This window comes from Agelaius phoeniceus, chromosome 6, assembly GCF_051311805.1.
Source record: "Agelaius phoeniceus isolate bAgePho1 chromosome 6, bAgePho1.hap1, whole genome shotgun sequence".
Classification (NCBI taxonomy): Eukaryota; Metazoa; Chordata; class Aves; order Passeriformes; family Icteridae; genus Agelaius; species Agelaius phoeniceus.
Genome location: NC_135270.1, coordinates 49,907,793 through 49,934,667, shown reverse-complemented (window position 1 = coordinate 49,934,667; position 26,875 = coordinate 49,907,793). Strand labels below are relative to the sequence as shown.

Here is a 26,875-nt window from a genome sequence, read left to right as displayed (position 1 = left end):
GGAACAATTAAAAAATTGCAGCACTAGCTGACCTCCTATATCTAATCCAACTGATGTCAATGTCCTGTTGTGGACACCACAGTGAGGGAAAAGATGTCTGGCCCCCATGTACAGCTACAGCTTTAATGCTTCCAGGAGAACATGGACATAAAAGAAAATATATAAACAGAGGGAGCCAAAAAGGTAAGCACTTATCAAAATGGAAAACCTCAGTGGGAGGGTATAAAACTGACCATCAATGTTATCATCAGTAGGAGCTATTAAAATCTGTTTACACTTTCCCAAAATGGAAAAACAGAGGACACTTCACACCATGTGTAGTCACACTGGGAAACTCAGGGAGAACAGGAATTCCTTTAGAGATAAGAGCAGTTTGCAGAGCTGGAACAGTTTAGCACAGAACATCATTTTGGAAGAGCTTCAAACAACAATCCTCTGAGTTTAAACTCTACTAATACATGAAAAGAAAGAGGTACTGATTATCTCACTGCTTCCAAAATTTTTGGCATTGGTGACTTCAAAACCAAACTACAGGATTTAAGTGGACTTAATTGTCTCCTGTTTTGATCCAGGCTGGCAATTTCTTTCTGGTTTCAAGTTCCTCTATTACAAAAACCACCCCGAATTAAGTAAACAAGCAAGCACTCAACCAACCAAAAAATAATCTTGGGGGGAGAAAAGGAAAGTACCTTTGTGTAATGTTTTGATGTCCCAAGGGACAGCTTTTCTCCAAGGACAGAAGGCTGTATCACTGACAGGAAGCAAGCACATGGCTGCACAGTATCAGTGGCAGGTTCAGCTCTTATGCAGAGAGTAAGTGGCATGTGCCAGAGGGTAAAGAGGAAAATAAGAGTAACACAAGCTGATTGTAATGGCACTTTGTATCTGCTGAGAAAAAGGCACTCCCACCATAAACAGAAAGGCCACATTATGGGCTGTAAGTGGAAAGCCAAAGAGCAGAACTCAATAAAAAATGTATTGGAAAATAATTGAACAAATCTTAATCCCATTTCTCAAAGTGAAAAAGGGCTGCTTAGACCCTTCCTCCACCATAATCTTTGCAGCCCTGTTCATCTCTGAGAAAATGGTGATGCCTCATTATCAATTTGGTGATGTGGCCAAGATTCTGCGTAGCAAAGAAAGACACTGACCTTCATGTTATTTCGATTTTCCTTCTGCTCCCTCTCCCTTAGCCTAACAAGATGCTTAGGCTGGTCTCCAGGGGGGTGGGGGGATGTGTGGAGAGATGGGAATTGGCAGCCATTCCCAACAAGGGAAGCAATGACAATTTCAAAAGTAGAACTACTTTGAGATGAAAAATTGTTTAAACCATTAGACTTCAGGCATGGGCAAAAGTAACAATTTTGTAATTTGCTGCATCCTTCAGTATTTTGTAATCAGGATGCTTTTCATAAACACTAAAAATAATTTTAAGGGGCAGGTGTTAGGAGCTGGAACTAGGAGGATGCAGCATTTTGGACATCATCTTATTCCTCTAGAGGAAAAAAATAACTGCACAGAAATTCCTCTATGTTGCATATGCTGACCACTGCTCAAACCAAAACCCAGGAGCAATAAAAAAGTCTTGCATGTTCCTCCAATCCCTGCTACACGGCCCATGAAAAATTAATTGGCTGAGATTTAACTAAGCCATACTAACAGGCTTAGCTCTATTTCATCACAGAAATTACTTACTATTCCATGTAGATTCAAAAGCTTTCAAACCTTCCAAACTATAAATCTCATGTATCTTATGTTACATAGCGATGGCCGTACTGCAGAGACAAGTTGGGATACATTTATCTATTGAGAGAAGTAATTACTATCACTGCAGCTCAGCTGTACCTAATGATGTAACATAAATGCCTCATTTTCAGCATCTTTGGGATAGCCACCTTGAACCTATCTTCAAATATGATAAGAGTTAGGTCACTGTAATAATGCAAACACACTGGGAAGAATTTTATTCTATGATGACTTCCAGAGATTAGTTCTCTCATGGAAAATACTTGCAGGCATCCAATAAAAAGCCTCAGAATGGAAATTAAAACAATTTAAGAGATTCAACTTATTCCATAAAGATTATTTTCCTTAAGCCTATATATTCTATCAGAGTTCTCTGAAAAAACAGCAGAGAGAGAAAACTGGTAATGATGTGTAAAGTATTATTTTGGCTATGCAGCATTTTTATCCAACATTTTTTCCTATTTAATTTTTTCTTTCCCTTTCATTCTCATGTTGCATTACATCTTCACAAACAAAAGAGTGGGGAGGCCTGAGGTATGCTGAGAGAATATTTGAGGTATCTCTCTTATGCCTTATGTAAGGCTATTTTTGTAAACATTTTTGCTTGCGTACTTGGCACCTAGTTCAGAACACACAACAAGCCTGAGAGGCAACAAAAACAAGGTATTCCAGTTGAGATGGACAAAAAATGGAGAAAAAAACTGACACAATGCTAGTCCTCTTCATGTCTGGAGATGCTTAGGGTAGCGGCCAGCATGAAGAACAAGTAAAATAGAGAGCTGCTTCCAGGAAGAAAGGAGGACTGCCAAATGCCCCTACTGCATCCACTTCATTTGATGGAATACCAACATGTGTCAGGCTGGCATCCATCGTGATCCCATCAGGCATATTAGCCTCAACATATGGCTTGAGCAGCCTACAGACTACACATTCCTCTCAACTCATTCTGTAAGTAGCAGTTTATAACTAAAGAGACACAATTTGCTTAAAAATTAATCCTATTCCCTTGCATTTTTTGTCTGGTGAATGAGCCAATCACGCATTACACAAGAGAATAAAAACTGGAAGGTGAAGTAATGTTGATGGTTTCCTAATTTCGAGTATTTGAAGGGTAGTATTCACTGGGCTTAGAAAAATTCCATCCAACATTAACTCTTTGTTGAATATTATGAAGAAATAAAAGCTCGATCACATGTCAAGCTTGAGTGCTTAAGAACTCAGTGCCACCAAGCAATCACTTCAATCATCTTCTAGGATTAACTGTTCCCACAGCAGAGCCCAAGGAAGAGAAGCAACATGTATTTCTCTTCCCCTTTGGTGCAAGATCAGCAGACATGACAGGAACAGAACTCAAAACGACTTAAAATAAGTCTGGTTCACTTTGCTTTGAAGCAAAAGAGAAGAATCCATACAGGACATTTCACTGTCTCTTTGGGGGTCATAAACCTTCATCAAAGTGTGAGAACAGCCAGCATCAGAGCCAAATATTCCATATGTTCTCACAAACCCAGATAGTCACAACCCAGGTTTTGCTTGTGTACCAGGACCATCAAGGGATGATTAAGTGTGGCTGAACTAGACAGCAGCTGATGACAGCTTGATCACGCCAAACAAACACAGAACAGCCAAGCCATCTGTGTTTGTGTGCTTATGTTTGAGATTGTTCAAACAGTTCAGAGCACATTACAGAAAAATAGAATAAATTATGCATTGATTCTCTCTAGATAAGCCTGTCTATATATGTATAGGCAAAATAGCACTCCTTAGTGCCTGAGATACTAGGATGGGTACAAAACAATGTTTAATTTATTATACAACTGTTTATAATTCAATACTTGTGCTTGGAACTCTTGGGGCTGCTCAGGATAATTAAAGCCATAGATATGTAACAGTTTTCCTCAGGAAGTAATGTTTTCCTACCCAAAAGTGATTTCTGTAAAAGCTTGTTCAGTTATTCTTGTGTTATGGAAGGCTGAGCAGGGAACAAAGAAAATAAAGTCAAAATGTATTGTATTTGCATTTTCTTCTCATTTCACTCAGTGGAATATGAATTATGGAATCACTTCTGGCCTGGAGAACTGGAACAGTTGAGAGAGAAGTGATTTGGTATTCTCACAGGCCTGATGGAAGATGCAAGTTCACACTCCCCTGGTGTCTTAGGATCTCAGGATGTTTGGAGAAATGTTTTGAAAGTACATAAACAGGAGAGAGATGTTATTGTCCCTGAACTTGACAGCTGTTCCTGAGTATGCTGCAGTTTAGGTACTGAAGAAATCCCCCTACCAGAAGAGTGCACCAGTTGAAAATCTTTCAGGGAAAAGGTTTTGAAAAGTAATCAGGAAATGGGCTGGCTCTAAGGTCAGGCAGGTTTCCTCCACAGCCTGAGAGCCAGAGTAAATGCTCTGAGTCCTCTGCAAGCTGAAGGTCAGAGCCTTCTGAACCTCAGATAGGCAAAGGAGCAAAGAAGCAAAACAGCTACAGGATTCCTTTAGGCTGCTTTAAGAGACAGGTTCACACTGAAGCAAGACACATGTACACCCATGTAACTTCAGACATTTACACATGCAATTTTGTGATGGTATCTTGCACCTACAGGTGCAATTTTAAAAACACCCATCTGGCCAAAAGCAGTCTAAGATTGAGAATAATTATCAGCTATGGGAACACAAAAAGTAAGGTGAAGTATCAAGCAAGTGAACTGCACCAAAATCCAAAACTCTTGCTTTTTTAAACCCTTAGTACAAGCCCTACAAAAACAGCTTGGGGAAAAAAAATAAAAAAATAAAGCCTAGCAGAAGCACAACACTCTCAGCCCCAGGAGATGTGCACATGCATGGCAGTGCAGTTCCCAGCCCCTGGCTGGGTTCTTCAGTCCAATCTTATATATTCGAATAATGAACTCCCTGATCTAGATTATAATACTCTTACCCATGGTTTATTTATGATCGAACTCAATTTAATTAAAATATCACCATCTCATTTTATCAAGGCAGCAATGAGTGCACCATAAAAAGATTAAATGATGCAGGAGACAAAAATTGGAGCATCCACACAGATTTTCACCAAGGAGCCACTAGCTCTGAGACAGGTGCAGCTTAGTTAACAACAAAGTTTGGTGTCCCTGCATCATTCACTACAGCCTTAGAGCTTAATGCAGCACCTGATAAGGGAGGCTTTTTAAAGAAAAGTAACAGGCAAAGGAAATTTCATTGGACATAGCCCTATAACACACTGAAGGTTTCTGCATGCTGGGGAGAAAGAGGGCTCTCCCTCACCCAGTGGCCTGACTGGTTCCCATCTGCCACAGAGGGACCTTCCCCAGCCACAGGAAACCTGAATTTCAGCTCAAGCCTTTTTCAAGCTGAGCATCACTCACCAAAAACCCAGCACAGAAATATTAAAAAGCAGCATAGGAGTCGTTCAGTAAAACAGTGCAAATATGTAGTACTTGCAAAAATGCAAGCATTCCTCTCATCTTTAATCATTTCTATTTTGAAATGCTGGATTGAAGATCTTCATTTCAAAAATATCTCCAAGAGCCTTGTGCATCCCACACCACCATTCTGTGTCTTGCATGAATAAATCCATAACACAAAGAGGCGCCGAGAGCTCAGTAAGAAAATTCACAAAGAAGAATTATTACAATGGATGCCACAAAAAACAATTAAAGCCATCAGCAAAAAAACCCTACAGAGAGGGCTTAATTCCACCTGGTTTGCCCCCTCAGAGACGCCTCTTCAAACATATTCTCAAAATCACCATCCAGTCAAAAGAAGGCAAATTTAGGGATTTAAATTGGACATGAAGAGATCCCTTGAGAAGACAGATATTGCTCTCCATTGGCAATGTATGGGAAGGTAAGTACCTAATCCTAAGGCAGTGCACACAGTGCTTATTTGAAAATCTGTACAAAACCTAAAAAATGTATCTCATTACATGCTGGAATAGGAACCTATTACCTATTACTATTTAAGGATATTTCCTTACTTATTTCCTACTAATTTAAAGTTTCAGTGTTGCAGTAAAATTGAAACATATCTAAAATTAACTACACAGACCCATTTTAAATGTAACTAAATCAATAAACTAGTAGTAAAAGGAATAGCAGATAAAAATGAAAGGATTTTTCAAAAGTAATTACAATTTCTCCAAAGCAGTTTTGCATTTTGGAAGTGCCCTGCAAGTCATGAGTGTAATATGAATGACTGTACTTGGAAATAAAGTCAGAGAAATAAGACACATTAGATAACATAGAGGTGACCATAATTAAAAGATGGTCATGTTCACTCAAGATAAAATGAAATCAAGTTAGAAAGTTTAAAACATTTGAAATAACTAAAGTTTTCTATGTATTTGTTGGTAGGGCTGAACTCAAGATTTTACAGAGTTTTTCCAAGGTCTGAGTAAGATCTTTGTAACAGGGATGCTGCTTTGAGTGTTTTCCTCCTAGCACAATTCAATACCTGATCAACTTTCCCTTGAACATAAACTGGAAACCACGCTGTGAGACATTTCCCAACTGGGAAGACTACATCATTGATGCCTGCATTACATCCTACCAAGTACCACTTACCAAGTTAAGACATTATATATTTATTGTCAAGTGTGCAGAATTAATTGCAGAATAAAACCACATTTAATCCATCCCATTGCTCAAAGAGCATCACGGAATTATAACTGATAAAATGCAATACTCAATGCAGGATGTCCAGATTCAGAACAACCTGAAACCAGAAAGTATTCTCCTTGGAAAGAACTTGAACATATTCTAGAAGGTAGAGTTTCATTATTCTGAAGGGAATCTCTGAACAAACTTGTTTGATCCAGCCTGTAATACAAAAGGCACTTATATGAAACACACATACAATGACAAAATGCAGCAAGTCAAAGCCCTCAGAAGGACCTCAAGAAATGTCCCTGTGATCCCTAAGAAGGACTGGGTCCCAGTAAATAAAAGAGCAAATGCAGCATGATTAAACTTTTATTATATTTGGCTCCCTCAAAACAGATGCTCCCAGACAGATTTCTGTTTCACCCACTAATGACTGTCATACACAATCATGTCACTGATTTCAGAGGGCTGCAGGGTTTGCACACTTGCAGGCAAAACCAACAAGACACAGCTAAAGAATATTCACAAAATGCAACACCCTGCTTCATCCAACAGGGATATTCAGCCACTGCAACAGAGGGAAGAGAACCAGACTGTGCCATGCTGTTTCAGGAAGGGGAACAATTGTCAGACTGCTGGTGTCTGTCACAATCTCTGCCTGTAAGAGCAGTGCCCTCCTGACTGTGCTTGGGAGGCAGCAGTGTGCTGCTCCTGCTCACCCTCCAGTCTGGGCTCCTGCATCATCACACACTGCTGAAAGGATAACCCAGGAGTGATATGAAAAGACAAACACACGTAGGCAGGGGGTCAGAAGGAAGAGGTGAATCACAAACATGTGCAGGAGAAGGCAGGCTGGTGGGAAATCATATATGCATTGGGTATTTCCCATTGTCACAGAGCAAACCTTCTCCCAAGAAATCTGTTTTTTTGATTACTTCAGATATGACCCCCATAAGATTTAGAGTGGGCCTTGGTCAGCTTCAGCTTTCTGTTGCAAGATCTACAAAGAATGCGATGGGAAAGGGAAGCACTCATTTTCAGTTTGAGGCTGTGTCTCTCAAGCTTGGGTCTTACCAGCTTGGATGAGAACTCATTAAAGTGGAGTTTGAGTGTGGAGCTTGAGTCTAGTCATGACAGCACTGCTGTCATGAAGCTCATTTCATTCATTTTTATTAAAATCAGCTTGTTTTTCTTGCAGCTTAAATAGAGAAGTAATAGGAAACAGAAACAAATACTTTTGTCCCACTCCTTCGGTTCTGGGGGTGGACAGAGCCTTGTGACTACACACCAATTCCTACATACACATTAGGGACACCACTGAGTTTAAACATGTTCTTCAAACACCAGGTAGAGATCAGATCCCACCTGTGTATCCCAGATCTAACCACAGCAGCCCTTTTCCCCCCACAAGGCACTAAATTACTCCAGCACTGAGGTAACAAAGCCAGTGCCACCATCTCCAAGGTGAAAGCAGAGCCTGGATTTTGCAGAAGAGTAAGCTTCCACCTCTCACCTTCCATCATAACCCATTTCCTTCTGTAATCCTGTAGTACAGGCACCATCTGTTTCCCCAAAGGGAAAGTGCTTGTTCTTTGAGGAATGTAGAAAAACTAAGGTTTTAAGAACACCACAAGTACCCCTTGTCCATATAGTTATACTCCCTGTAAATCTCACCAATACCCATCCTTTCCATTTCAAGCTTCTTACAGTTGTTCCATAAGAAAAAAAGAAGGAAAATTAACAATTCATGCAATTATGGTGATCTGATGGAAAAAAGAAGAAACAAAATTTCTAGAAAGCATTAGAGTGCGCAACTCATTACTGAGGAAATATCATTGGGTCACTCTGGCCTTTAGAATAAACCACTTTCAATGTAAAGTATAGTCCATATTGTGTTGAGAAAACCCTTATCTATTACTTGGAACCAAGCCCTGGCTGCCAATTGACTGTGGCCTGTGAAGGCTCCAAACAAGATGGGCCCTGAGCCAGAATCTGTTCACATGCAGAGAAACATCAGCAAAAACAGCCAGTCAGGATTTGTGTCACAACAAGAACTGTGTTACAAATCTGATTATTTGCACAATGAAGGAGGAAGGAAAAGGAAAAGTGGAACTAATTTTCTTTATGGACGTTAATCTTCCCCTTTTATTCATATGTAAAGTTCTTTCTTGCTTTATCTTGTCTGCTTTGATTGTAAGCTCTTCAGGGCTTTTTGCACATTTTCAATGTCCACCACAAGAGCAGCTAATGAGTCTTTAAAACATTACTAGGGTCATCTCACTTCCAATTCCAAAACTGCCTTAATCCTTAATGGACTAGTGATATTCTGATGTTAATTTTTAATCATTCTCATCTACAGCTTGTTTCACTAATCCTAATGAACCAATGGCTTCACAACACTGAACAAACTCCAAATACAGCAAGCTATTCTCCTGCTGGAAGAATAAAAGTAAAGCCAAAGGCTGATCTTGAACACCTTTCACCAAGAGGCTAAAATACAGGGGCATGCTCATTCTTCTTTTCAGAAAACACAGTGGCTTTGGTCAAAGGCTGCTTGGCATTCTGGGGCTGAAAAGTGCACAGCTGACCCCTGCTGATCTCTTGTTATGACAGCAGAAAAGCAAAAAAATGCGGCATTGGCATCTGCCAACTGTACTTGGGTATCCACAGACAGAACAAGATGAACCAATATGAGTTGACAGCCTTAAAATATTTATCTGATCCATATTATTTTCATCTTGGGCCTTCATTTAAACCTGAAATTTAGATGATGACATGTTTCTTTCCTTTGCAGAAATGCAGACAAGATATTTTGCACAAGAAAAGTTTGACATTAGCAGAGTGAATTATAGGGATATTGATGTACTCTGATTTCTCAAAAGGTTACTGTGATCTTTTGTTGATTAAGAGACATGATGTCACTGAGAGAAATGCTTCAGTTGCTATTAACATCTCCCAGTAACACATCAAACTTTTTTACACAAAGTGCTGGATAACATAAGGAAAGGTTACTTCTCATGTCAAAGAACAAAGTCTGTGACCTTAATGATTTTTCTTTGCATTACAGTAGAAATGTAAATGCTTGATTTAAGCAATACTGATGCATTATCCTTCACAGTTCAGAAATCAAACATTAAAAGACATATGTAAGAAAGCTTTTTCCAGGTGACAGCCTTTACATCTGCTGGCCATCTTGTTCTTTCAAGTGAAAAAGATATGAAGGAAAAGAGAGACTAAATCTATTTTTAATAAAAAATGAACTGCTATTTTATATCATGATTTCAGATGATTATATCATGGCACAAAATGATGAATGGTAGATTCATGATGAATCTGCCTCATTTTCCCATAAAGATACTGAAAGTGAAAAGAAATTATTCTAAACCAGACAACTGCTAACTGGACCCAAACCACTCCAAGCCTATCTGACATAAAACACAGAGGTGCTGACTTCAGTTCAAGGTGATAGCTCCCTCTTTCTGGACATCCTCATTCATACCTCACACACGAGCTTTTTTTGCCCTCTCCAAAGACATGGAGTCAGCATAGAATGAAATTCTTGTCTTCAGGACTCATGCATTTGTTGAAAAGATAGAAGACAATCTCATCTTTCACACAGCCAACTACAAACTCCTACTGGGTAACTTGAACTTGTTGCTCAAAGGACTTGGTTAAAAAGATGGAGTGAGGGGTGCAGAAAAGGTACAACCAATTATCATTTGATCATAGAAGGCCTGGAAAGAGGAAAATGCATGTTTAGTCCATCTTGACATAATTTCAGTGACAGGGTGGAAAATCTAACCAGATTAACCTGAAATGGACTATGCAAATGGAGTCCTTGTAATGCAGTGATGCTGAAAACCGGATCTGAACGCGTGCGTTGGAAATCCAGATCTGAAAGCAGATGCATGTGTGATGGCACAAGAATGTTTTTATCTCAATTACTAAAAATGCTGCACTGAGGGAAGAGGAGGGGCATGCTGGCAGGCAGCTGCAAACAGATGTGAACAAGCTGCCCTTCCCCACTCCCAGGGCTGGCCTGGGTGCTCAGCAGGACTGCCCAACCAGCAAATGAAGAAGCAGGGGAACTCAGACTGCTTCAGTGAAATTTGCACAAATAAGGATATCCACAAAGCAATGATTCCTTGCTGTCAGTTTCACTGCATTGCTGCCGAGGTGAGAGCAGTAAAACTGTAGGGCTAACAGGATTTACCACCACTGTAAGCAGCTTTCGGAATTGTGCTCTAGTTATCGCTGTTACTTAAACTAATTAATAAACTAATGACAATCTCTTTATTGATTGTCATTTTAATTGGTTGTTCTTTTATTTGTTTGGCTAAACCCCTGATATGAAAGACATTGAAAAGGCTGCCCAAAATGAGATATACACAGGCTGCTGTTAGGCTCCTCTGTAACCCAGTTCATTGCTTGGAAGAAAAGGGCACTGCTCTCTGGAATACAGTAGCTGGATGATAAACAGCCAGTGACTATGGAGCATTTTTGGGAGGATCACTGTCAGGCTGACAGCTTCAGACATATATGGTTTCATCTTTGGGAATATAATTATGCTTGTTTTCTTCACGGATGTGGAGAAAAAGACAAAAATCCTTCAAAATGGTGTTCAGTGGGCTGAATATGCAAATACCTGTGATTTGAAATGTCTTAATTTTTTTACTCTACCTTGGTAGTAACAATTCTAGTTAAATATAAGGATCTCATAGGGCCTGTGAAAATAAAGAAAAAGGTTTTGATAAAAACCCAAAAATAAAGGAATGGCAACAGGGCAAAGATGGAAATGAAACAGAAGTCCAGCTGGAACTGTTGTGGTTGTTACACACATCAGCAGTCCAGCCATGGCCCAGTATTTTACCAACTTTAAAAAAAGACAGTTTTCAGCAGGTATTGTGGAAAAAAACCCATAAAGCGGCTTTGCTGTTTGTGTGAAACAAAATACAAGGTTGAGGACATATATGGGGAAAGGCAGTCCTGAAATATAAAAAGTGATTAATGGATGAGATTATGGCAGCTGGAATTAGATGAAATTTTGAAGGGAAATACAGAAGAATGGATGAGATGGTTGATACAAGTGTTCATTTATTATACAAATGGTCCTCATTTGAGACAGATGAAGAGAAGGCCAAACATGACCTAACAAAACAATTGCTTGTTTTTTTTGGTTAACATTTTCAAGTTTCCAAATCTTCACAGCACTTCCAGTTTGCTCTGCATTCAGTGAAGTGCAGAGTGCACATCACTCGCTTGTTATTTCCTCAGTTTATATTTTTCTCTCCACAGGTCTGTGCAAAGCTAATTTGCCTTTTACTTACGGATTCTGAGCAGTTTGTGGGCACTGCACTCAGGCTGCCTGCTCTGCTGCAGAAGCAGCTATCACCAAAACACCCCTGACACTGCCTGCAAGACATATTAGCGAGCAGATTTACATCTGCTTGTGACTCTTGTGTGGTTTTTTGGTTTGTTTTCAGTTCTGCTGTATGTGTCCCACATGTGCCAGCTGTAACACAATGTTTCCAGCACTGTTTCTTATCTGGATCATGCCTATATCATGCAGGCAAAGCCTGTGTTTATTCCCACCGATGATTCACAGCTGCTCTCAGCATCGAGCACTCAGTGCACAGAGTCACGGACCTGGCAGCAAATGTGTCACAAACACCCCTCTCCTGGATTGCCCTTTTGCTCTTCAGTGAAAGGCACTTCTGCTCTGGCAGACAGGGGCACTCATGCTGATGGGCAGTGGCAGATGGGCAGCAGCAGAGCAGTGCCAGCCCCCCAGTGCTGCTTGCCCACGCGCCCCTCGGGACGCAGGGACCACCGCTCTGCCCAAGGCTCACAAACAGGGGCCACCTGCTCCTGCACGCTGGCACCATGGCCAGGGCTCACCCTGTCCTTGTGTGGCAACAGGGTCAGGTGGCATCCTGTTGCTGGGGGGCTTTCCTGGGCAGGGAGGAAGGTGAGGGCTGGCTCCCTCTGGTCAGCATCAGGTTTACATGACGTGAATGCACATATGCCCCCACTGCTGCTTTGCTTCCTGCTTTTTAACAGCAATTGTTCCCATCAGCCTGTTTCTTTGAGAATGTATCAGGTTTTTCAAAAAATATATGTGGATGCTACCTAGTGGCTTCTGTAAAATAAAATAAAAAGAATCCAATTCTGGATGATTCAGGTTTTTGCTGATGGTTCCAAAGACATAAATCCAGTGCATGGTTTGGGCAGCACAGGCCACAGTTAAATTTGACCTACAAAAATAAATGTAGCCCAGACAGTATATGATATAAATACTCCTATAGCAAAACCAGTTCACATCACATTTGAAAGATGACTTGGAATTTTGCTGCTTTTAGCACTGGTTCCAGTAATTCCAGGGAACGCAAAAGCAAGTCTACTTTCTGATTAATTAGAAAAAAATTAAGTGGAAGGGGAAGAAAAAAGGCCAAAATGCTGACTGCTGACTGTTATGCTTCAGAAGCTACAGTCAGGCACCTCCAGGGAAAGGCAGAGTTCTCCTAATGCTGAACCAGTGAGATTAACATCACTGACCTACACATCCAGGTATGAGACCCTACAGAGAATACAGGTTACTGAATGAATAAATAAATACACCCTTAGTGGTTCTCAGAGATCAGCACCCACATTATTTGATACTAGGCAGAAAAGGAACACTACCATCACACAGAACCATGGCAAAGGAGGGTCAGATGGCAGCACAGACACTCAAACTCTGCCCCGTGTTGCTGTGACTCAGGTGCAAGGCTGCAGCAGCCCATTAAAGCAGGGTGGCAGCGAGAGAGATGAACAAAGAAGGGTAAAATATTTCATCACAGCTCTGAAGTCAGGCCCCTGAAAGCACCATCCATGTTGAGCTTTTAAGCACACACAGCCATACTGTTTCCCACACACTTCAAAAACAGAGGGATAGGTAAGTCCCAGTTAGGAACACTGACAGCAAGCCAGGCTGATTACAAAGGCCCTCTGTAGCTGCCACTGTGCTGGGGTGTCTCTCCAGAGACAGCTGCTGAGAGGCAATTACCAGTGATCAGACCATGTAACCAATCTGGTGCACTCAAGGGCTGATGGCTCTCATCTCCAAGCCAAGCATTCAGATCCTGCCATGAGATGCTGCTTCTGTGTGGTCCCCTCCACAGCTTTGAGGAGGAGGAAAGCTGAGACAAAAGGAAAACCAAAGCACAACATCCATGTCCCTGAATGCTGTGTCTTCATGGGATATTATGGACTCACCCTCATTTTGTTTATCCAGGGTTGTTCCACTTCAGCCCCCAAAATAGATCACAGATTTTAATCCTATCAACTTTCTTGACTTACTGGGTTTTTTTAATATATCTGTTGTCAACCACTGTTTAGCTTAATAAAGATTTACTGACTAAATACAACAGGTTTCATGCCCACATTTCTGGGGATGCAGTGATGGAAAATATGAACTTCTGCATTTGTTTCTTGGATATCCAAGACAAATGTTTATATTTTCAATTTCTTTCCCCTTCCACATTTTCAAGCAAAATAGGAAAGCAATCTCTAATTGTTATTTCTTTAAATGTTTGCTCAACTATGAATTTACTTGGCCTTTCTTACTGTAAATATCACTTGCTTACATGTGAGAATTACTCATCACTACTGAGCAGGTAATAAAATCAGTGAATACAATGGCAACAGCAGACAGGAATCAGCATGTTCCTGCATTTGATGAGCCACATCCCTTCTTGATACCACTTCACTCAGAAAGGAAATGTGTGCTTTCACCAGGTAAGTATGTGGCCTTGACCTTAGCTCCTCTATTAAGTTAACAGAAACAGAGTGAATTTTTCAGGTCAAGCAGTAGGTTGCAAACCACACAGAAAGTGCTGACAGAGCTATTTTACCTGTGCCTCAATATTTTTCAAGTGACTGATTTTAAAAATAAATTGCTAACAAGGCAACTGCAGGAATATCATGTTTGTTTATTCTCACATCAGTGACTGAGAAACTGTAAATAGGTGTGACAGCTGCTGCATCTCCTCTGTTGTCACCACTCTGCTGCTCCTGTGAGACAGGCACTGAACAGGATGACTACTAGGACTGACAGGAGCATAGATGATCCTGAGGCAAAGAGTTGTACATGAGCTCTATTACTCCTAAACTGATGTCAGGGTATCTGTCAAAATCAGCACGCAGAAAGATGCTGCTTATTTTTGGGGAAGAGCACACCCTGTTCTGCTTGTTGGCCAGACTTTACTGCAATGGTCCAGAGTCTGAAAGTCCCAGTTTTCTAAACTTCTGTGAGATCACCTGCCAGACTCATTTTGAAGGAAACGACACCACAGTTTAAAAAAACCAAACAACAAGACAAAACAACATAAAAATCAGATCTTGAGAGTCATGAATCCAGTACCAAAAGACAAAGCTACAAGCTTCAAGCCATAACTTCACTAACATCTGGAAGAACTCAAGGGATGCTCTGAGCATCCCTGCAGGGCCACCTGACTGCACATGTGGAGTAAGAAGGATTTGCTGCTTTGCCTCTGCAACCAATGGCCAGTTTGAGCTTCCACACTAAAGAGCACCAAACTGGGAATAAGTGCTCACTGAGACCCTTATCTCCTCTGTGGCCTCATGGGACAGTCCAACCTTCCTCTTTGTATCCTTTAATTTCAGGTGAAACGTCACACTTTTCATGAACAGTTTTGAGGTTTATGAGAATAAAAATCACATTAGAAGTTGAACTCTGTAAGTTGCAGGTCACTGCTGGATGCAGCAGTTGGACAACAACCCTGAAATACAGTGAGCAACAGACTCAGCTCTATTGTCTGTCTCTGGTTGCCACCCTATGTGTGCTTGCCCATGCTAGCCTAGCCTATGGTCCCTCACCTCCCTGGTCATGCCACATTCCTGTGGGACAGAGCAGAGGCACCACAGATCATCAGAGTGTTGGGGTGCAACATCCTAATCATGTCTCACACAAATTTACAGTATATGCCTGATGGCTGCTTATACTGTAGTGCCCCTGAGATCTCTCGACTAAGTATGAAGATGCACCCATACCCTAAATGTTACATATTTCTGTACAAAAAGATACCATGGATGTGGTGGAGTCCAGTTGAATTACCATCATAATCCATGGGGAATACAAGGTATTGAATTTTTTAATAATTAAAAAATCTAACACCAAGAAATTCTTGAATCTGTTTGCATTAATGAACTTATATCCTTGATTAGGCAAGGCTAGAGTGTAAGACTATGTGATTAGTTTTCTAACAGCAAAGATCAGGTGGCAAAATAAGACCAACTGTCATTACAGAAGAGACTCTCCTATTTATTGTTTTCTAGAACTGAGTTTCAAGATTTTTAGTAACAGTTGACTTTGCTATTTCCAAAGCCAACGGTTACAGAAACAATGAGCTGGCTTCTGGGAGCTGGCCAGCATCTTCTACACCAGTTCAAATGTTGTGTCCTCAAGGAAGACAGCAGAGTTTGGCCAAACCTACCTTTGCTTGCTCCCGTTCCCTTCATTTGTCAGCATGACCCATGGCATATGCTGGCACCTGAAGGCTTTAAGGCACAGAAAGGGATTGTTATTATGGCAGCCCAGACTGCAGCTTACATCAGCACAGTGTCCTCTGCCTTCTCCATGCCCTCCTTCTCCAGACATGCACCGTGCAGAGCAGAGGTTGGGATTCAAATGTTTTAGAGGCAGCAATGTTTATTTAGTCATCCAAATGCCAATCTTTAAAGTGCTGTTAAGGGTATTATGTACACTAAAGTGATAAGCAAGATATGCACCATGAAAACCACCCATGCTGAAAACTACAGCTGGCTGGGTAAAGAAGGTTACCTGTGAAAGTGTAAAGGACAGTTGTAAGAGAAGTCAGGAGGTGCATGTCTCTTCTCACACTTGATAAGATTACAGGAGAAATGAGTTGCAAAACTACCTTGGAGAACATGGGAGAGAGCAAGCACAGCAATTCAATTTCTTCTGCTTCTGTTTCATGTCCTTGAGAAATGCCAGAGAACACACCAGGAGAATAAAACATCTGCCACCCTGACAACAAATTTCACCGCCTTGCTCATCTGCACGGTTTCACCACATGCTCAGTCAGACTGCTCAGAATGAACCATGTCACAGCCTGGATCCTATCACAGAATAACCATTTGGCATGCCTTTATGCTAATAGCCACATATTTAATTAAGGTGACCTCTAGGTCAGTGAGGGGAAAGATATCATAGCACAGGCAAAGAGAGAAGAGTGTTTGTGAATGAATTTTCAGTATCTTTTGCACAAGATACTGATGCTGGGCTTAGCATCTAGAAGAGAATTCAGAACTTTTCAGACTGAGATTGTAAATTACTCTGCTCTAGCTGAAGAACAATCAAAATATAGAACAGAGCAAAGGAGGTGACATTTCCATTCCTGATATTTAGATTCCATATCAAGTACCATCAATTTTTACTAACCTGCAGCCCAGTAAAGACATACTAACAGGCTTCTGTCTTTAGTAAGTCAGCTGGGAAAGTTTCTGCCCTGTTGCTTACAGTTTCAGTGATTGCAGCATTTTAATTACTCCTCTGATGCATTTGGATCTCTTGATCCTGAATAGGAGAATTGTTTACTCTCTCATCCCCATCTTCCAGAAGTAAACTCAGATTTCTGTAGGACTTGGACTGGACCTGGTGCAACTATAGCATCTGAAATAATTTATAGAAGGTAAGGATGGAGGATATGAGAGATGAAGGAAGAAGAGGAGAGCATACCTGAGTTGGAAGGAAAATTCTACACAGGCAAACAAGAGGAAAGTTGTGAGGAAACCCCTGAGAAAGATCCATAAAAACTTATGTGGTGCATCAAGGAGGGTAAGGTAGAAAGACCAAAAGAGAAACCCAACCTATTTCAAGTAGAGCTCACTTTTAAAGAAGATCTTTTATAACACCTCAAAATGCTTTGGAAATTATTGCAGATGATCAAGACATTTAATTATATACTTCATTTAAGCAGAAGGGAAGTTCAGAGAATTACATACTTCAGGCATACACTTAATTAGGGTCTAGATATTTAAAAGAGATCAGCTGCTCCATGTCCTTGGGTTCAGCTGACATCTCAGAAATCCTTTAAAACTTTTAATTTTAATATTTTTGTTTCTGCATCAGTCCTATTGTTACTTTTTCTCTCTGAATATACACCTGAAAACCTCTACACATCAAAGAGACACAGCTGTCTTTTTCCTTTCCATGCAGCAACTCTGGTATTGGTCTCTTATATCAGTCACAGAACCCAGCACACCATCCCACATTTTGCAAATTGTCTTCCAGCTGTTTTGGCAGGGAAAAAAAAAAGCCACGGTGGAAGTTTGGTTTTGTTTTAGTAATGCAGGCTCATTCATAGGGTGTTCCACCTTTTGTAATATTTGAAAAGCTTACAAACAAAATTATAACAAACAGAACCAGCTGAGGTTAACAGCTTTTAATATTATTATTTTTTAAAACATTTCCACACTAGAGACAATCACTTTGTAAAACAAAAAGAAATGGCCCTGCATCGAGCAGCTTGCTTCATAGAGGCGCTGAGCTTTTCTGAAGTGACCGTAATAGTAATGATTTCTAATTAGCTGCTGCTTGGCAGGTTTGGGCTCTGGCAGCTACCAGAAGTGTGGAATTCAGCTAAGACTTAAGATTCAGTGTCAGAGTAGGTGTCATTTCAAAAGCCTGGTGCTGTGAGACAGACTGAGAGCACTGTGTGGGTGTGTGTGAGCCAGCGGGAACAGGCAGGCAGTGAGCACCGCTCACAGCTCCACTTCTGGCTGCTGTGTGCTCATGGTTGTACTCACAGGGAGAGATTTTCACCCTGCTGCTCCCTGTAATCCTGCCAGCACTGCAAAGAACACAGTCAGTAAGTGCTCAGCACTCCTGGTCTTTGTGTCACAGCTGGCCATGTCTTCTGTGCCTATTCAGTGCCCAGTGTAAGGACAGGCCTTCCTCCCTGCAGCACCAGAGCCAACAGGACTGCACACCCTGACCACACAGCACCTTCAAAAAAGATATCAAGGAGTTCACACACTTCATTCTGCCCCTTTTTTTGTTCCAAAGTGCTCATAACTTGCATATGAAATGTCAGGATCCTGTTTGCCAAAGGCTTCCATTCCATGGAAATGGAACAATCCTGACATGTTAACCAGCACAAGAAGTAGATCAAGCCACCGATCAAGCCACACAACTATCATCAGTTTACAATCCATTTTCAAGGATCTTTCTTTCATACTTCAGCATGTATCTGCTGGAAAAAAAATGTTTACAAGAGAGCCATCAGTTTTTCAAAAGATACCTCTAAAAATCATCATCCCTGTGAGAAGAGGATAGGGTTAACAGTAATTCTGCATAGGATACTATACTCATCAAACCAAGATGTCTGCTGAAACAACAGACAGAGGACTACAACAGATCTCACTAGCTTAGGCAGAAATTGCAATTCATGAACAAAAACACTTCCAAAGAAACTAAAGTCCAGCAGAGAGACATAGCAAACTAAAAGAGCTGGTCACTGCTGAATTTACTTGGATTGCTGCTGTAATTTTCTGCTTTCCACATCACTGCACTCCATTTGAATGGTCTAATATTTTATCAATGATTTAATTTGATGGTGTATGGTCACCAAAGGATCACTGCTTTTCTTAATCCTATATAACCCTTTGAATCATTTGGAGATTTTTGCTTTTGTCTGTTATGGGAATGAACTTAGGAAGATGGTGAAACTAGATTCCTAATGGCCAGTATCCATTCCATTTTCAACAAAACTTAAACCAGGATTTCCACCCTCATGTTTGCAGCTCATCAATGAATGGAAAAATTCATCCAAAATTAGCGAAAACCGAGATAACACCACCACCACCACCCCAATCTATAACCAGTTAAGATTTTCCAGCCTATGGATTCTGAAGACCCAACTGGGCTATTCAGCTGCTGCCCAGAAACTCCATTCTCATTGTGTCTCCCAAGAGAATCATTGCTCAGTGTAGGACAGGGTTGGGTTCTTACTGTTCAAGAAAAAACAGGCACCTCACCAAGCAATTGGCATGAACGTAGTGCTGCTTCAGTCTTCATTCCCCTTACCTGCCATGTCTAGCTATTATTTGTGTACAACAGGACACCAGCTACTGCTGCAATAAAGAGTAGTGAAATGCTTTATGTCTGTAAAACATGTGAATGTCTATTTGCTATTATATTACAACCCTCCTTTCCACATTCAACAAAGATGGAAATATGTGACATCTGCTCTGTTTGTGAAGTTTTTAGCATGTGACTGCTGAAAACCCTGTAAATTATTTCAAAAAATATTAACTGTGTCACAGAATTAGTCACACAGTTAATGAGCACATGAAACACAAATTATTTCCAGTTTCTTCTAACCCTTGGTGTGCAAAGGTGCACAAACACGTGTGCCACATGAGCCACATCCTCCTTTCCCTTCCCCACCACCCACCTCCTACCACATCCTCCTCTTCCAACATGTAAGAGCTCCTATGAGAAATTAATCATGCCATTAATTGATGAAAGCACAGTCACTCCCAAAACACTTAGCCTCAGGCTTCCCTGAATTAATAACATGACCAACAGTAGGTTTTCTCTTGCTCTCCTAGGATATTTTTCTATGAATAGCAAAGCATTCTCTCTCCATCGGTGCCAGGCTTTAAGATGCCTCATTTTAAGCAAGTGGACAGTCCTGCTGATGTTACTGGAACAACATACACGTGTTCCAAGTGCAGTAAATGTTTAAGTGTTTTGCTGGATTGGAATCACTGCTTTTAACATCTTTTGACAGCAATTACAAGCAGAATCCTGGAACAACAGCCTCCTCCAAAGTGCAGTATCAACACTTTATAAAAACAGTACGCCCAAATCTCCAATGAATTTTCAAAAGCTTTCCTGGAACAGAAATTTCTACTATACAAGACTTGGAAATGTAGTCTGCAGTGTTACTGCAGTGATAAGAAAAGTGAAGGGATTCCTCTTGTTCCCCACACTAATAAAAATCTAATGCAATTGTGCCAAGCAGCCAGCAGAAAGAAAATTATTCTCACCTCAACTGTTGGCAACATCCTGGATGAGGGCACTGATTTCTGCACACAAACCAGGATTTTGGCAACATCTGGATTATACAGCTGGACCCTCTGGCTGTGCTATTCCACAGCAAGACATCAGGACTTAAGATTGAACCAAAGCATCTGGCAACTCTTTAGTTAAACTCACACCTGCTTTGATTCTATTTGTTATAAGTCAAAACAGTCTGGAGGAATCAAAGAATGCCAGAGAAAATGACTTTAACCTTTGGAAGAAAGTGGAGCTGGTAGAGTAATGGTCAGTGCCCTATTATGCAGATAAGTGAACACTGAACTGGTTATATAAAAGAATGACTACAGCTCCTAGCTAACATTATTAATGTTTAATGATTTAGATAAAGAGGTTTTGTCTTAGGGCTTAGACTACAATCAAGGCAGCTTTTGACAAGGATCTTACACTACAATCAAGGCAGCTTTTGACACGGAGTTGTTTATGCATCTTTTAATCCCAAATCTCCATTGGTTTGGCAAAGAGATTGCTTTTTGGTGATCCCACTTTTTACAGAAAAAAACCAGTCCTAAGCATACATCAGTAATGTCAAAGCTTCCAAATGGCCACCATTTAGCACTGTCAAAGACAGACTCCCCAAGTGCAAGCATGGATGAAAGGTCTGTCCTTCTCTGGAGCTTTCTTGGCAGCAGGGAATTCTCACACAGACACATGCAGCTCACGTTGAGCAAGCAGCCTGGATTCTGTTTTGAGCTGGTGGGAATAACCTGCCCAAACCACAAATCTAAACTCTCTTTTTTAATTCAGATTACCTTGCTGAAAGAAAGAGCACACAGCTAATAAAAGCTTTGAATCCCTCTTGACCCCTGAGAGGGAGAATAGATAAAGAAATAGTGGGAAAACAAATGCAGTTATTGTCCTACACCCTGGTTCCTCTTTGCTGATACAGCAGAGTACAGGAAATCCTAATTGTGCATCCTCTAACATCCAGAAATCTCATTAGAATGGAATTAATGAATACTGGACCTATGTCTGGGATTTCTGGAAATGCAGCAGCTCTGTTCAGGCAGCTGGGTGTCCAAGAATGCCAAGCACACCCTCTGTGCACACACCAGCCTTGCAGCACGCACATGGGCTGTCCATGTCAGCTGGAAAATGTGAGTATAAAGCTGGTGAAGGGTCTGGAGCACAAATCTGATAAGGAGTGGCTGAGGGAGCTGGGGATGTGGAGCCTGAAGAAATAGGAGGCTTGGGGGAACCTCATTGCTCTCTACATCCACTTGGAAGAAGATTGTAGCCAGGTGGAGGTTGGTCTCTTCCTCCAAGCAACAAGTGACGTGGCAAATTAAAAACAGCCTCAGGGTGGGACAAGGGAGGTTTAGATTGGAAATTAGGAAACATTTCTTAATGCATAGTGCTGCTGCGTGTTGGAAGAGGCTACCCAGGGAAGTGGTTGAGTCACCACCCCTGGAGGTAGTTAATCAATGTGCAGATGTGGCAGTTAAGGACATGGGTTAGTGGTGGACTTGGCAGTGCTACATTAATGGCTGAAACAGATCTTAAAAGTGCTTTCCAATCTTTAAGTGACATAATGACAATGATGTTGTGATTCCATAAGTCAAAATGAAAGGATATTTTAAATCAAAGTTTGTAGAATTTTCTATTATAATATTTTTTCACAAATAACTTGCATGATATTATTGACCCTACATGAACTCAGTTCATCTTGTGTATTCCAGGGCTTTTCAGAAGTTATATAGCTCTTAATAATGTATGTTTCATGTGGAAGCATGGATTGCTATTCTCCCAATAGGGAACTATATGGTTTCTTTAAGACACAGCAATGACCTCCTCCCTACTGTGGGGAAAGGTGACCTGGATTACTGTCAATGCAATGAAAGGCTTCAAGTGACTTGAATGATCACTGACCAGACCTGAAATCCTAGAAGAGTAATAGAGAACACAAAAGCAATGAAATTATCTTTATTTTATAATGGTTTTGCTTTCTGTACCAAACTTGCTCATTTGTTTCTCTAGCTCCTCAAGCATGGTATCACCTTTCATGTTTAAAACAAACCCCTATTATTCTAATTGAAATGAAAGATTATAAAAATACAACTTTTAATTATTAAACTATACACAAAGAATTCAACTTCTTGTACTTCAAATCCTCAGAACCTGTTTACAAAGAGGTTTTGAACATAGGGAATCATGAACTATACATGATTTACTCAAAAAAAATCCACCAAAATAGCCATACTCCGAAGGCTCTTGCTACCTTTTCCCTCTTCTAAATGTAAAAGAAGAAAAGACCATTTATCTGACAACTAAAATTTTATTTTTACTGTAGGGAGACATACCCAACCAAACACTGCAAATTAAGGAAATCCAGTCTTCATTTTCAATATGAAACAGAAAATACAGGAAACACTTCAGGAAAATTAAATTGCAAACATAAATCTTGAAAAACGTATCAGTAACATTATAACTGCAGGTGCTGCCCAGCTCATATCAATTTGGATCATACTGAACACCATGACATCATTTTTTATTTCTCTGTCTTCCCATTTTTTCCCACTAAAAGCTTCTATTTTTTTCATGTTGAAGACATTTCAACCCTGCTCCCATTAACATTTTTTCCTCCAGCTGGCTGTTAAATCAATATTAATTGTGGTCTGTCAGAAGCAGGGTGGGGGGCAGCTCACCCCTGGGCATCTGGCAGCAACCCCCTAACCCCTGACAAAAGCAGGGAGTGCTCTTAGCCTGGATGCAGCACTCAGCACCTCCCCAAACCAGGCTTTTATGCTGCAAGCAAAAGTCTCTACCTATGAGAAGTGGCTATTTCTGAGGTTACCTAGACTACAAGAGCACTCTCAAATCACTGAACAACACAGAAATGAGGCTGTCATATAGCTTAGCAGTGGCTGAACATCTCTGGCACAGCATCTTGAGATGTACAGCATTACTTTAACTAAAATACAGATTTAAAATGGAAACCCAGTGACCAGCTGATAATAGGCTTTGACTAGGTGTGAGTCCTGCTCATTAGTACAAGGGACCTTAAACCAAAGCCAATTAGAGCACCAGCAGAACAGAGGACACCCAAGCCTGCTCAATCAGCTACTGACTGGAGATGAAAGGGCTAATGCAAAAGGGCTCATTTAAACAACAGATTTTATAGGTGCAGTCGAAAGCTGTTCTTCATGGCTCAGCTAATAAATACAAGAGAGCTGAGGTGCTCAAGTGGTTGCTCAAGCTGCACTTAGGAGGAGGTCAGATTTGAACTGTTCATAATACACTGTAGAATCACTGAGGCTGCCAGTGGTGACCAAACTTTCACACACTCTGCTTCTGTGTTTACATCAGAGGGGCTCTAACATACAGGTCATTTATGCTGTCTCACAAGACATCTAGCAAAGCCAACTTGAGTCCAAAATGAGCAGTGCAAAGGTGTGACAACATGAAAGCAATTTAGAGGAACATAAATAGTCTTCAGTATCCTGTAAAAATAAACAAACTTGAGAAGTAACTATTGCTTGTATGCCTTTAAGCATGTCAGTTTAGGTATTACCTACTTTTCTACAAAATATTAATATGTCTGGTATTCATCAGGTAAAATGTAATACTTGCTGCAGGTGGGTGATAATGGGAGCACTAGCAGAGTATCTTTAAAGGTGATTATGAGCAGGAAGTAGAAGCCAATAATTCTCTTGTGTTCTCACTCATTTGTTATTGAAGATATCTCACTGGACTACACCACCAGAGATGCTACAGAAATGATTCAAACAAAAAACCCAAAAAGATATAGCAGTGAAAAGAGAGTTGAAGAAAAGTAATATTTAAATTAAAGGAGTGTTACACTGAGGGTTAAATGTCACCATGGTGACAGGAATGGAAAGGGCTGACAGTTCAGAAAGGTACAAGAGGCCTGTGATGGGGAGTAACAGGGGTAACTGCAGCCTCTGCTGTACACAGTGACCTAAGAACTTGATTCATTTCCTTCAGTAGAAAAGGAGCCCAGGAAATCCTCTCCTACAGCTCATCATAGGTTAATAATTACACAAATACCCCCTGGAGGAATTCCCCATATGCCCTGTGCTGTGCAGATCCACTGAGCCCTGTGCCCCACTGGGAGAGATCTGACAGCCCTGACTGCTTCCACCATCCTCACCACCCAAAGGGCTTTGAGGCACACAGCTCCAAGGTATTCCAGCCTTTCTTCCTGAGGTGTTTTGCCTTGCCTTCACCTCACACTGAAACAAAAACTATCAATTCACACTTCTTGTGACAAAGGAAAACAACAAATTAACCCCAAAGGATCAGGGAGAAAAGCAGGTTTCACTGTAAACTGTTGCATTAATAACCTTAGGAAGTGTTAAGACACATTTGCACTGGGAACTGTTGAGAGAAGCAAAGCAACAGTGCATTGTGACTCTTCCAACACACAGAATTAGCACAGAAGTTATGTAGAATATGGGACAACAAGAATAAGGGAGAGTATTAAAAAGAGAATGGGCAGCACTTTGGCACACTCCACTCTGATTATGGGTAAAAACCTGCTGCTGTGTGCTGCACCTCTGCTTCTGTGCTATGGGGGCATTCCCCTTCAGCTCAGTGCTTAGGGAACAAAAGATGGACACAGGGAGCTCACTGACTATGCTGAGAAGGACCATAGGAAAATGATCTGACACCTGCAAAATTTCTTTGGAATACTCCAGTTACCAGGAAATTATGCCTTCCTCCCTACTGTGGTTTTCCTTAAAAAAAATTCTTAGAAACACATCCAAAGGGAAGAGATGCTTGGACAGCCAACTTCAGAAAGGCAGAGCCTGACACCCTCTCAGAGGTGGACTTTAGGAAGAGAACAAGACAAAACAGCCATTGCATTAATGAAACAGAACAACAGCTCAGGGATTAGATTTGGCTTCTAACAAACACCTCCAGCTGAAGTCAGCACTCAGGCAGCAACAGCGCAGAAAGGCTTTCCTGACCCCTACTCCCCCTCTCAATGGCGGGTGGTGCTTTTTGGCAAAATCACAAACCTGGAGCCAAATTATTCTTGAAAAAGGCCAATTACACTTAGGTAGCCACATGAATAGAAGAATGTATCCTGGAAAAGGTAATGGATGGTCAGTGAGTGTGGCTTTGTCTCAAGCACAGCACTTTCTGTTAAAAACCCAATTCACCTGGATTCACCATGATGATTTTTGGCTTTGGGTGGCTTATAGCCAGTACACACTTCTGTGCATATCAAGCATGAGTACATTGAACACCAACACCCACAATCATGCCTCGACCTGGAATCAGAACTAAGCTGCAATTTAAAAAATTTGTTCATGCGAACAGAGGAGTATTTCTATGCACGCCAAGCTGAATTCTGTATACCTAGACAACCACTTAAAAAAACCCAAAACCACAGCTGCACATACAGTCGCAGTACGGAACGGGGAAAAAAAGAACCGAAAAATCGCATCTCCGATTTCCATTTACAGCCGGTCTGGGAGGATGGAGAGATGATTCCTCGCCTCGCCCAGCCCGCTGGCAGCGCCCCGGAGGCGGGCGGGGAGCGGCAGCCGGGCTGGGCCCGCCGCCGGCCGCTAACAGGTGCTGCGCCCCGAGCTGCGCCGCCAACTTCTCCTCAGCAGCGCTAAGCCGCCTCATTTTCTCCCTTTTTTCCCTCCTCCTCGCCCCTTCCCCAAGGCACGGGGCTGCTCAGGTTTACACCCGCGCCGCCGCAACTTTGGAGTAGAGGGGACCGGAGCGGAAAGCAGAGGAGGGGATGCGCGCCCGCCGCCCCCGCCCGGCTCCCGTCCCGTCCCGTCCCGTGCCACCGCCGCGCACCACCTGCGCGGCCATGAAGGAGAGGTCCATGGTGCTGCTGCTGGAGCTGCTGGCGGAGCTGGCGGAGGTGCTGAGGCTGCCGCTGCCGCTGCTGCTGCTGCCGGGGGCGGGCGGGGCGCGGGGGCGCGGCGCGGGCACCGCCTCCCCCAGCAGCGGCGGGCGCGGCCGCGGCAGCGGAGCCGACACCGGTACCAGTTCCAGCTCCGGCGGCTCCCGGCACGGCCCGGCACGGCCCGGCCCGGCGCGGCTGGCTCGGCAGGGGGCGGGGGCGGCGGCGACCCGGCCCCCGCGCTGGGCTGGGCCGGGCCCGCCCCCGCGGCGGGGGGAGGCCGGGGCGGCTCCGCCCGGCGGCACCTGTGGGGCGGCCCCGCTCGGCCCCGCTCCCCTCACGGCCGGCAGCGCCCGCGGCGGCCCCGGAGCCCCGCGGCGGGGCCAGCCCGGGCCGGCAGGAGCCCCTCGGCCCCTGGGGCTGTTTGCCTACGCGGAACGGCTGCGCAGCCCGAGCCTGGGGGCGCGGGCACGGCCGGGGGGCCCATGGCGGGGCAGTGCTGGGGAGCGAAGCGAGGGGGGACAAAGCGGCGAGGGGCAGATGCGGCTCGGCTCGGCTCTGG

The 26,875-nt window shown here is 42.3% G+C and overlaps 1 protein-coding gene across 2 annotated transcripts in view; it reads right to left on the bottom strand.

Moving 5' to 3' along the window:
- Positions 1-26,547, bottom strand: part of C6H14orf132 (chromosome 6 C14orf132 homolog) — a 35,608-nt gene extending 9,061 nt beyond the window's left edge. The window contains exon 1 of one of the 2 annotated variants that reach the window (XM_077180659.1): positions 26,265-26,547. In XM_077180659.1, the coding sequence (XP_077036774.1) occupies positions 26,265-26,294 (30 nt within the window). In that variant the 5' untranslated portion in view covers positions 26,295-26,547. The remainder of the gene's footprint in view (positions 1-26,264) is intronic. The other variant, XM_077180658.1, reaches the window with a different exon arrangement.
- Positions 26,548-26,875: the final 328 nt, after the last annotated feature.